We start from the raw sequence: 12,552 nt of genomic DNA, 5'->3' as shown, positions 1-12,552 counted from the left end.
ACATTTCAAGGTGTTGCAAAGCCAATATAAAAGCCTAACATTCCTTCTCAAATATGGAGTAAGTTCTTATGTATTTCTTTAACGCTTTTTTTTTAAAATAGCACACATATCTTTGTCTTCTTGAATCAATACTCTACAATCCCCTACATCCCTTGCATCGATATAATTATTACATGTTGAAATTTCGAGCTGAGAGAACTGATGTGCTAATAAATATCATATTTAACTTATAAAATGACTTCTGTCATTTGTCAAATCAGCGAAACTTGGATTTCTTTCTCAAAAAACTGTTCCGAGTATAATCAGTTATGCAACAAGTTGAACAGTATTTCCGATATTATCCAGCCATACCAAAAATTCCATTCAGTAGCATTTTACTTATAATTTCTTGGAGTTCAGAAATAGACTTTACCTTAACGTCTACAGGTTAAACGTGACCGTATCGCGAAATGTGTTATAAAAGTGTGACACAAAATTGTTAAATTTACATCAGAATTGACCAAAGAAGTTCCTGCTTGTTTCATATGATCTTTTAATGCGTCTTTGTAGATGATGACGTCACCGATGTAAGCGTCACGATTATCTAGACCAAATGTTATCATGTTAAGTAAACGTTGAAATTTTAACAACAAACTTTTCATATTAAACAGCATTACTTGATATTGGAATTTTCTAGAATCCTTTTAAAAAGTCAAACATTGTTACGTCTTTTGCATTTGCAAATTTGTCAATATATTCATCGACTCTTAGTATTGGTAATGAATCTGTTTTGGTGACACTGTCCACTTTTCTGTAATCTGCATACATACTGAAAGTATTATTATGTATCGTCACAATATGCTAGGAACTTATTTCATCGGTTTTAAATAGTTTAAAAGTTTTACAAATACTAATGAGAAGGTTCCATAGTTTGACACAATGCATAATTGAATATTTGACAGAATTTATTACAATGTTGAGTGCAAAGAGAAAGAAAAGATCAACGAACACATTGGATGTAACATACATTTTTAATTCATATATATTCATTTAGTAAATTGTGTATCAACATTCAACATTTGTCACTTAGGCCGTTTAAAATGTATGTGATGTCTTTGCTCATCTTTCTGATGCTTATTCTGATCCTCTTATACATTATTCTTTGCTCAAGAGCTTGAGATCTTTTATGTGAAGAATTTGTCGTTTCTTTTTCAGAAGATTTACTATTTCCCGATTTCACAGTAAACTACTGGGTGACAAACATTTTTGTTTAAATCATCCCTTATTGAAAACCTGCATTGTAACACACGCTTTATAAAATCTAGCTATTCGCCCTTCGAGCTGAGATGGTTAATATAAAAAGGGAAATGTCAAACACGAGTATATGAGGCTGACTTTACCTCGCATTTGTCACACTCCTTGTGCCCTTATGGTAAAGTATCGCAATTATAACAAACTTCATATTGAAAGGCGTATATCTTGATTTTTGTTGTCGGTTATTGATCATTTTATGTCATTATTTATTGTTTCATTACTGGAGACTATCTATTTCAAAACAGTATGATTTTAAGTATTACAAATCTATATTCTTAAACAAAGTAACAGACGAAAGCGAAAACCAGTACGTTCAGTAAAATTCAACGAAGAATTTATTTCTCTAAAATACGAAGTGACAATTTAAACGTAACTTACATTGATGCAAATTACATATAAAAATAGTACTAAATTTTCTCTCACCAGTCTGAATTATTACAGTTTTAATTAGATTCTTGGAAATAACATTGCTGAAAATGTTGATACGCCTTTTGTGACCTGTGATGTGACAAAATTACAATTAATATAATCCAATATGTCATTATTTAAACTCGCTTTAATTCACAACTAACGTTTCTGTCGCTGATTATTATTTAAGAGCACTTTTTGTTTTTACAGTGAAGAATATTTGAAGAAATAATTTTACCTAAATCAAATACTGAACCCAACAAATACAAATGATTCTACCTCAAGCTTTTACAGCACAATTGTGTAATTTTAGATAAACATAATTTTAAAGCCCTGTACTTGATCTACGTCACAATTTGCATTTTCTGGAAGTACTATGACCTAATAGAAGTTTTCCATTCTAGAACAGTCTTGTACTAAAATTATAATACAGAATTTAGTATGCATAAGGTAGACCTTGTAGTTTTTTAAATAGGGAAATTCTAATAACCTTGACCTAGATTATAATAAATAAATTTACTTTTAATGATAACGATCTTAATATTAAACCCACATCACAAAAATATTAACTATTTGTTTACCAAAATAAGAATTACAGATGGTCAGGTAGATAATGATTTTGTTTTTGGACAAGGTTAGGTACAAACTACAATTATAACGCATAATCATATATAAAAGCTAACAAAGATAAATTTAATATGCAGTACATCCTGTTTATAGAACTATTTAGAAAATATGTATAGTGATATACGCGTTATCAATGCCTATTTGTTTTAAGCATAACTAAAGTCACATATTTTGCACTATTTCTTATGTATTGATTTTATTTTATTTATAATATTATGTACTTAACTGTAAGAATGTTAACTGCAAAACATGTCGATAATATGAGTAAACAGTCTAGATTTTTTGGCCACTTTAACCTGTAAAATTTAATCATATAGCAAAATATTCCTCGTAATATGGAGTTACAAACTCAAAACCCTCATATAAGTGTACGGCGTACGGTGCAAAATACGTCACATATCGAGGTAAGAATGGTTAACATAATAAAATAATATATAACAAAATGTCATGCCTAATAATTTATTTTGGGATGTATAAAATCCTTACATTAATTGGCTTGAGAAACCAATTCAAAACAAAATGTCGCTTTGTTGTGAGCTTTAAAATATGAAAGAATAGCATCGCGTAAAAAGTTTGGAACAGTTAATAAAACCCACATCCTGTCATTCTTTGGAGTACAGCTTTTCTTTGAAAAGGAAGGTAAATGTGGCCTGTTAGAAGTAATCTGTCACCAACTTCTAATATGTGGGTCGTACAGAATCCCACACGAAATACAGTGCAAAATTGTCTAAACATCACATTCATAGTGGAAAAATGTATTAATATATTGTTTCGAAGGTTAAATTGCACATGTAGTCAGTGTACCACATAAAACTGAAATTTTACGGAAATGGCAACAAAAGTTGCATCATACGGAGATACTTTACCATGCGTGTCATTGAGGCCTCTTGAAGATCGGCAAAATGCAAACGCCATTTCCTACAGGATGTTCACATTCCTATCCTTATCTTCTAAAAACACAAATCTCATTGTTATTAAATTCAGTAAATTAATCCATCGAAATTTCGATATTTTACACCCGATATTTACGATAAATTATTAACAAATACACAGCTGGTTCATGAGGATTAATTCTGGGTTTCCTCTGTAAAGCTTTAACACTAATGCCGATCACATCAATGATATCTGGACACAAATATACGGTAAACATTATGTGCAGGTCATACATTGAAACGGTTTCATCGAAATACCGTGCAAACTCTAAATGTGATCTCTCCAAAGCTCACATTTCGAGAAGAATTGAAGTATTATACTATGCTGTATAAAGCATCGTGGTCTTATTATCTAGATGTAACTATCAACCGGCGAACAAAAAGTATAACGTATACAAACGGTCGGAGCATCCCCTCCCGCAGTGATACATGGGTACAATGCATGCTTCCTCTCAAACGCATTTAATAAAGGTTTAGTATGCAGCCAGTCCTGCTACAGCATCCACTTGCGCTGTTGATTAAGATAATCTGCACATAAAGGCCACGTCTAGATTGTTCACTTAGTGGTTCTTCCTTTTGTATGAACTTTGTGCTCCACTTACATGTTTTATTTAGTCATTAGCATCACTCACAAGATTATTATATTTCTCGCACCTTGTTTTCTAAATCATCAATTATTAAAAAATCTGGAACATTTTATGGAGTTAATGGCAACCACGATTATTATTTTTACTAACGCAAACAATCCCTAAATAATCCCCCTGCTACCAGTGACTGTTATGAACCTGTAGTATACTTGCAAGCATTTCAAGAGACTGTGTAAGAAGTGAACTTGTCACACCGATTGATGGATTGCCGACTCAATATATCAACTAAAAAAGTTTCCGCTCACATTTAATTGCACATTTAATAGAATTGTTTGCCTCACTAATACTTTGATTTTATATAGTGTGTTTTATGAATGAGTAGGTGGTGCTATCTCCTCTGTGACCATACCTTATTTATAGAGCAGACTGATAACACAGTCCAAAATAAATCTCTGAAAAGAAAGAAAGATTAAACTGCGTTATGGTTTTCGGATCCTTTCTTCCCAAACTTTCCTAAAAATATTCATCAATATTGTATTGAATAATCTTACCTGTATAAAATATGTCAAATATATGTATTTATTTTAACAAGTCAGAGCTGTTATCCAGTTACTCTCTCTAGACCAGAAAATACAACAATTAAGTTTGTACATATTTGTACAAGATATATAATTTACTGACAATTTCAAAATTTGCAGGTTGGTAGAACAATGTGTCATCTACATTTATATGGCAAGGATGTTGAACAAGTTAGGAAAACCATAGAACAAGTATTAAAACTCCTTTGTCAAACTATCCATGGAAACTACCTGAGTAAATAGCAAGTTAAACTTTTCAAGCAAGAACAGTTTGAATCCTCTGAAACAGTTTAGAAAATAAAACTAAGATTATCCATTATCGCATCATTATTTGATTAACACATTTTGAAAAAGATAGTATACACGGTAAATTTGTATCAATGAAACATGCTACTGGTTTATGGCACATTGTTTATTAATATGTGAATGTTTTGCATACATCAAGAACAGACGAATAGTAACAAATTTATTGAGGATACAGACGAAACAAAATATGAATCACATGATGTAAACTGTGTTCTATATAACAATATCATATGGGTGTATTCAATGACACCTTAAATATTTGGTTGCATTAGAATGATACTCTGAAGTGTAGGTATAGGCAGGGTTTCATTAGGGTGTTACATTTAGGTTTAGACAAATACGCCTTATATGTTTGATTACAATTGGGTCTTAAATTGAAGTATAAATAATGCTACCTCATATTTGCAAACAACAGATTATCGTGCTTAGAATATACTCTCAACATGAATATTCACGAATGAATGACATACTAAGCACGGTTCCGGAGGGTTGTTCGGCAGACTGGAAGGACTACACTAGATGTATTCATTTCTTGTATTACGCCCTGTTACTGCACCCTCCAATTAGGTGTTATCCTAATTTCCTGTACGTTATATGAACGACCTGGCATCTTAACGCCTTGTCCATGATTAAACGAGAAATTTTCATGTATTCGAATCTTTTTTTATGAACAGTACGGTTCCATAAATTCATGTATCATATGTGAATAACAAAGCTTACTAATTTCATGACGTCAGCATAGACTTATAATTTCATATCTATTAATTAAACAGTTTCATATATGTCAAAGTTATGTTATTAGAATAATATTGTAATCCACGCTCGTTATACGAACAATATTTTGGAAATTGTTCAATAAGAAACACGTTTAACTTAATTTGCAATTAATCATGTAGTTTGAATAGCCATACTGAGTTTAAGGAAAGACAGTTTATTGAACGAATTTTATATAAAATGTGTTCCAAATAAAAATGTGCTCTACTCATTGTAAATAAATATTATTTTGATAAATAATCTTCGTCCCGTCCCTGATCATAAAACCCTAGAGGTAGCCGTATGAAAATGGCATCATTTTATATGTACAATGATCCCATTTCCAGCAGCAGAGATAAATGGATTCTAATATATATTTTTTTAAACATGCATTTTCTCTTCATCAAATTATTATTATTATTATTATTATTATTATTATTATTATTATTATTATTATTATTATATCTCTTCAGGCTGATTAATGTTTGACACTGACAAATCAGCGCCTAATGAAATTAAGTACGGAGACATCGAGTCTATTGTCTTGCTATGGGACATATGTAGTAGCCATTCAGGGCTGAAAAAGGTGTCTTAAATTTAATATTTTGTTCTAACAGAGCATAGCTATAAGCATCGCTAACATTTATATTGGATGATTGGAAATTTTCTTTCAACAAAGAAATAGGAAGATATGAAACATTTTCGCCTCAATATGCAAATAAATACATGAAAGAAAATTCCACACAAACTGAACAAAAACAAAATAATACATTCAAATCATAGAGAAGAGCATTGAGTCCGTAACTGTTGCAAGGTTCGCAGAGGAACATGTCGTAAGTTTTAGTTGAGGGGACCACGTGGAGTTATGTTTCGTTGTGCCTCTCATCATTTAAGCTTCGGTTTGAACACCAGACAAATTGCACATTTGACGCGCTACATATATTATGCATTTCTAACAGATTGACAGGTGTACAATGCAATTATTTGCATTTGTAACATGCTCAATGGAGAGGATTTTGGCATTCCTTTATGTTACTTTCATGTACTGTGACTAAAATGTCTTCACATATTGTATGTTTGGAAACTGAACATCATCTAACAACACAGCTGACCCTAACGATAATTTCTATATTGTCTAAAATCCTGACTAGTACAATATATTTAGTTTGTTGTTGTAGAGTCAGTCCCCAGGGGCTTAACGTTTTTTAACTTTCTGATGCAGTAGTTTTTTTCTCCGGGCGAAATATTCCATTTTTTCAACTAATGAAATCGGAAGGACTGCCAAATCGTTCAGTGAATAATCTGCGCTCTAAACATGATTTGCTACTGAGTTATTGTCTTGGCTATTGATATCAAACCTGTGTCTGGTGAAACGGTCTCTAAATATCATACTAGTTTGCCCAACGAATCACATCTTTTGCATAAAATTAGATAAATGATGTTTCTACGAGTGCATAACATATTTTTTCTTTGCATATGTTTGTTTATTAGTATGAATCGAAAACTTATGTGTCTCTTTTAAAATGTTGCATGTACTCTAACATCTAATGTGGCAAGCTTTAGCTGTTTTATTATCCGGACACCAATAACCCATTGCATTTAGTTCCACTTCTATCATGAAGCTATTCACAATAATGCAATTGTGAGCATGCTATGACACCTGTTTCCATCATGCATCTTCTTCTAGGGAATGTTAGAATTTGCGTAATACATTACGTTATATGTGTGTGTTCCTCGCACGCGTCATGACACTAATACATTTGTTAGTCTTAAATAACACCTGATCCTCTTCGCACGAACTTGTTGATGATCATGTAGCTGTGCATATAAAGGAGCACTTTACCCATTTTCGTAGACAAATGTTGAGAATCACGTAATTATGTGCATCAACGAGAGCTTTGTCCCTTTTTTATTAGCCGATTTGCTATGATACTAGAGTGATTTTAACAACACACTTTTATCTCTTTTCGCAACAACTCGTTCAACTTGGAACATCGTTTTGGAACACGATATAGTTGTTAGGAAAATTGTACTCTTTATATTTTTTAACCGAAACCTGTTGACAAATTTTCAAAGTCAAAGAACAGGAATAACCTGTATACAAAGACATTCATGTTTGTATAAATGAGTGTCACGTGTATTTTGATACGTTTTTACGATGATGCATGTTTTCCTGAAATAAACTCTGTCCATTACTACATCATCTTATGTACAATGATGTGATTGTGAGTAGTTTGGATCACTTTCTTGGCGTTCACGTGAATATGCTGAAGTTGTAAGTATAAAGGTAACGTTATATCCGGCCAGGTGACTATAGTAAAAGAAACAATTTAACAACTTTAAGTCAAATTAGTTACACTGAAAAGTTTATGAATCTAGCTGTACAGTTTATCCAAGTTTGTCTAGATCTAAAATTGATGCAATTAAAGCTATTTCGGAACACTTTTTTAATCAACGCCTTGGAAAGAATCCAATCGGGCCTATAGGAGAATAATTTAACTAATTTTGCAAAAACTATACACTTGATACACAAATATACTTACTCAAAGTACTCACATTCGTTCGTTATGTGGCTCTGGAATATATATCGGCAATGTCTAAATATCTTAAAAAAGACAAAATTGCATTTTTCTAAAATATTTATGGTTTTATAAGGTTTTAGAGTTTGGTAGAAAGTCTTGCAAATTTCTAAACCTTAAATATTAACCAGTGTACCTTTCTGACACTTTGTTTATTTATAACTTTTACAACAGCTTAATCTTTTATTTAGGCAAGAAATAAATAAATTAAATTACTTTGTGCATCAAATAACTATTTGCAAGTCATTTTGTAAAGTCATGTTTGATATTAATACTGCCAGAAAGTCATGCAGCAAGACTTTTCTGTATGGTCGAGTTCTTTCTAAGTTGTTACGATAACAGCTCTAAATCACTTGGGAAGAAATGCATTAGCAGCACTACAGTAACAAGATGTTCTAGGATAGTAACCATGAATAGATTGAATTCCCTTAGATTTGAGGCGTGTAGCCTAGGTAAAATTAATTTTGTGATATCAAGGTGATTTTGAAAAAAAAAATTCTTTTCAGTCGAACTAATAACATCGACAGTTTAAGGTAAGTTAACCTCTTCTGATCCTGACGATATGCACTTCCTTGCGCTTTGGTTATAATGCAATTCAGTTGATAATCTTTTAATCAATACTGAAAAAATACATTTCCCTGTGTTTGCTTAAGTCATTTGTGCAGTTCTGCGGTGTAGCCAGTGTAGGTTCAGCTTCTAGTGAACTGACAATATTTGCTATGAAATGGAATAGGCTACTAGATTTATCTACGGGCCTATTGCATAACGGTTTTTGGACTTTAATGATTCGATTAGTTATGTCCGAAATAAATGGATTAAACCACTGAGATATTATTGTAGTTTTATTTTGTTTTAATTTGTAAATATCGACTCACGGATGAACTCGATGGATTCGGAAACCAGAAAATCATATCGTGACATTCTTATAACAGCCAAGTAAGGAGATCGACACCCCACTCTTGCCGATGACCTGGGCATGTTTCCTATTGACTAATTAAACAGAATATTTGAACCCTTTCTAACAATTGTTACATTTATCGTACTCGTTATAGATACTATGTTCGGTTTCTTTAATTGGAGGGAAAGGAAACAAAACCCAAACTCTTGAAATTGTGTTTATACATAATGCCGACATGCAGATTGAATAGGAAAAAAACAACATAAAAAGATAAAAATAAGAAAGAAAGGAAAGAAAATTGTTGTTTAATTATAAATGTCACATGAATAGTGCAAAAACTGATCATTATAAGCATTTTGTACTAAAATCGGCAGTTATCGTGTTCTTTGATCGACTCATATTGTTGGTCATTACTTGAACGTGTTTTAAAATAATGTCCATTAAAAAATGGCTACGTGTCAATGCAATATGAGCGTTTAAATTGACTTGACGAGGAAAAGCAAACATATTGTTCTTTATGCCAGAATCCACATAGACAAAACATACATTATTATTTCAATTTAATAATTGGTCCTGAATTATAGTTTAAGTAACATTACCACTGAAGACATTACAATTGATGTATTTGATGTTGGTCAAATTTAAGTTGACGTCATTCCCATTGTTTTGTACTTCAGAATGTTTGACATATATAACTGGTTTTAAAAAGGCATGCTGTCAACAAAATAATCCATTATCAATCAATCAGCAGAATCTGATGATCGATATATCATTAAATTGTATCTGCTATTCAAAACACAGGATATAGATTGTGGGTTTCAAAATATTTAACCCTCAATTGCAGGCAACTGGAACTCGCAATTTATTTAATACGTATTACCTGATGTAAATGAAAATCATTTATGTATCAATAACGCTCCGCGACCATGCGCATTCAACCAGACTTGACAGTCACCGAGAAATCCGTTACGTACTTGTATGTGCATTGTCTTTTCATGCTATGACTGTATATGTAATGTTTGATCAAAATAAAAACAATATTTTTCTTTTCCTCACCTGATGCAAATCCCCTCGACGGAGCCAATGATTATACTGGTCTTGCTCGTGGTTATCATATATGCAGTGAAGAATGTAAGCTTAGTGAATTTTCAGCGTGACGTGTAGGGGTATTTTCAGACGGGCAGAGTTATGGACTGACACATTACACTCAAGCTAAACAGGATACGGATTAATACCTGCTCATTTCGAACTCGTAAGAATAGTACGAAGAAATCTAACTTCTCTCAGTTGTTTCTTGTGGCCACACATAGAATTTAGAAACTGTAGTCGACAAGCAGCAGACTGATCACACTTTCAGTAGTTTTTCGTAATTTGTGGAATTTCAGTTACTTTTGCAGACTTGTTGCAGCTCAAAGGTTTGGTATATTTGTGAGAGACTGTTGAATGTCCATTTAATAAACGTGATAACTGTATTAGCTTCATGAACAAACAGTTTACTATTTTCTCGATGTTCACAAAGAACTTTTACATATAGATTTCTAAGCCTTGCAAATACTTTAAATAGCGTTTGGTTGAAATGTATGGATTGTTCCACTCATAGCCTTGGTTTTTATTTATTTTCTGTTTGTATACTTATTCGGCACAATAAAGGCATGATTGTAGATATGTTCATTTAAATCCTAATAATGCATGCATACATCCATCCATCCATACAGCCATCCATCCATCCATCCATCCATCCATCCATCCATACATACATACATACATACAGGCAGACATACATACATACACACATCAATCTATCCATCCATTCATCCATTCATCCATCCATCCATCCATCCATCCATCCATCCATACATACATACATACATACATACATACATACATACATACACATATTTTCATTCAATATCTTTGTTCATTTGTTTGTATTAATAAAATAGCACACATTGTCACACTCATTCTCAGGTTGTTAAAAGTTAAGATTTTACGATATTATTTAATAATGTCTCCTTTGTTTTGCAGCAAACAATCACTGACAAGAGAATCTATCCTTAAAGATGCAAAGACTTAAACTCTGCGGAATGTCTGCAGCAATGGTTACATGTGTCTTATTCTTGCTGTATGCTTACCACAGTGAAAGAGCTCAGAGCAAAACAAGAGAGATACACGATTTCTCGTTTACAACGAATGAACTTTCAGCTTTAGCAGGCACTCTTATGTTTTTGGATAGAAGGAACAGCGCCACTGCTGGTGTAGACATAGATGCATTAGCACATAATCTGTCGGAGAAATACGGACCGGTCTCCTTTGTCAGCATCCGTCCTCGAAATATAGACCTTACCCCAGCAGAACAAAATAGGGCCACTGTATGTTTACAAAATGCTGTTAATGATCGGGAAAAGAATGGGTCACGTTTCTGGGGCAAAGAGGAACATGTGCGTACATCTCACCATACATATCTGAAAAATAAAGACGTAGTTCTTATAGAAGTTGGAGGAAATTTAGGACTGGATGCAGCTATGTTCGTCGAGCTTTATAACCCGCGTTATATTATTTTAGAACCACTGGAGGAGTATTTTAACATTCTGAGAGAAAAATTCAAAAACAATTCTAGAGTAAATGTGGTAAATATTGGACTAGGGATCAGGAACGAGGTTGTAATGGTCAACATAGAAGGTGTAAACGCATGCGCAACTTCCAAATTCTCAGGAACTAACGGAAAAACGCCTTTGTACATTACTAATGCCACTAAATTTCTGATGAATCTTGGTGTTGGACTTTTTGATGCTGATTTGTTGACGATGAATTGCGAAGGATGCGAATACGAAGTCCTTGAAACAATCCTATCAACAAATTTAATAAATTACATAAAAAATATCCAGTTTGCCACCCACTCAACATTAAAAGGACTCAATGATCCATTAGGAAGATACTGTAAAATACAAGAGCTCCTTCAACGGACGCACAGGCCTACATATCAATATAGATTCATTTGGGAGAACTGGAGAAGAGCTGATCTGTTGTAACGATGAGAATCCAGTGCTTTATTCAAGTAAACATGACTGTTAATTTTATATATCTTGTCTATTCTGACTTGTTAGTTGTCAGGTACTTCTTTTGTTGTTGACTAGATTATTATAATTGAGAACCAATTGTTGTGTATATCTATTTGTATGTATTATTTTAAAAGCAATGGTATTTGTGAGGGTCATTAGTTAACTAGATTTGTATTCCTAATCTTCTCTGATCGTAGACGGAACATTAAATATGTGATAGATTGTTTCATTCCTAAGGTTCAAGGTTGAGTGAAATTAGTAGTTCAGATAAACATCACGCGATCCGACAATGACACGTATTGATGTGAATGGTGGTCGTGGATTGTCTGAAAAAAATCATCTATTCTACTTCCTGGATTCTAGCAATTGCGTGGTAGCTTTGCATTTATATAATTAATAGACGTGAGTAAATATTCCTAATAGTACTGCTCGTCTTTTAAGCGTTACTGAAAGGACTGATTCATTTATTTAATTTTAATCTTTCGTTGTAACTATATTGATCTATTATTCATTTAAATACTATCTGGATAAT

General features: G+C 32.7%; 1 protein-coding gene across 1 annotated transcript; it reads left to right on the top strand.

Moving 5' to 3' along the window:
* The first annotated feature begins 11,021 nt into the window (after nucleotides 1–11,021).
* LOC149795021 (uncharacterized) lies at nucleotides 11,022–11,990 on the top strand. The gene has a single exon (XM_089963748.1). The coding sequence runs from the start codon at nucleotides 11,022–11,024 to the stop codon at nucleotides 11,988–11,990; it is 969 nt and encodes a 322-aa protein (XP_089819874.1).
* Nucleotides 11,991–12,552: the final 562 nt, after the last annotated feature.

This window comes from Sinohyriopsis cumingii, chromosome 7 (genome assembly GCF_028554795.1).
Source record: "Sinohyriopsis cumingii isolate HCF-2022 chromosome 7, ASM2855479v2, whole genome shotgun sequence".
NCBI classification, from domain to species: domain Eukaryota; kingdom Metazoa; phylum Mollusca; class Bivalvia; order Unionida; family Unionidae; genus Sinohyriopsis; species Sinohyriopsis cumingii.
The sequence above is the reverse complement of the archived record's forward strand: the minus strand, read 5'-3'. Positions and strand labels throughout refer to the sequence as shown.

Excerpts from the sequence above, each read along its gene's own strand:
- LOC149795021 (XM_089963748.1), top strand. The coding sequence starts at position 11,022 with ATGCAAAGACTTAAACTCTGCGGAATGTCTGCAGCAATGGTTACATGT.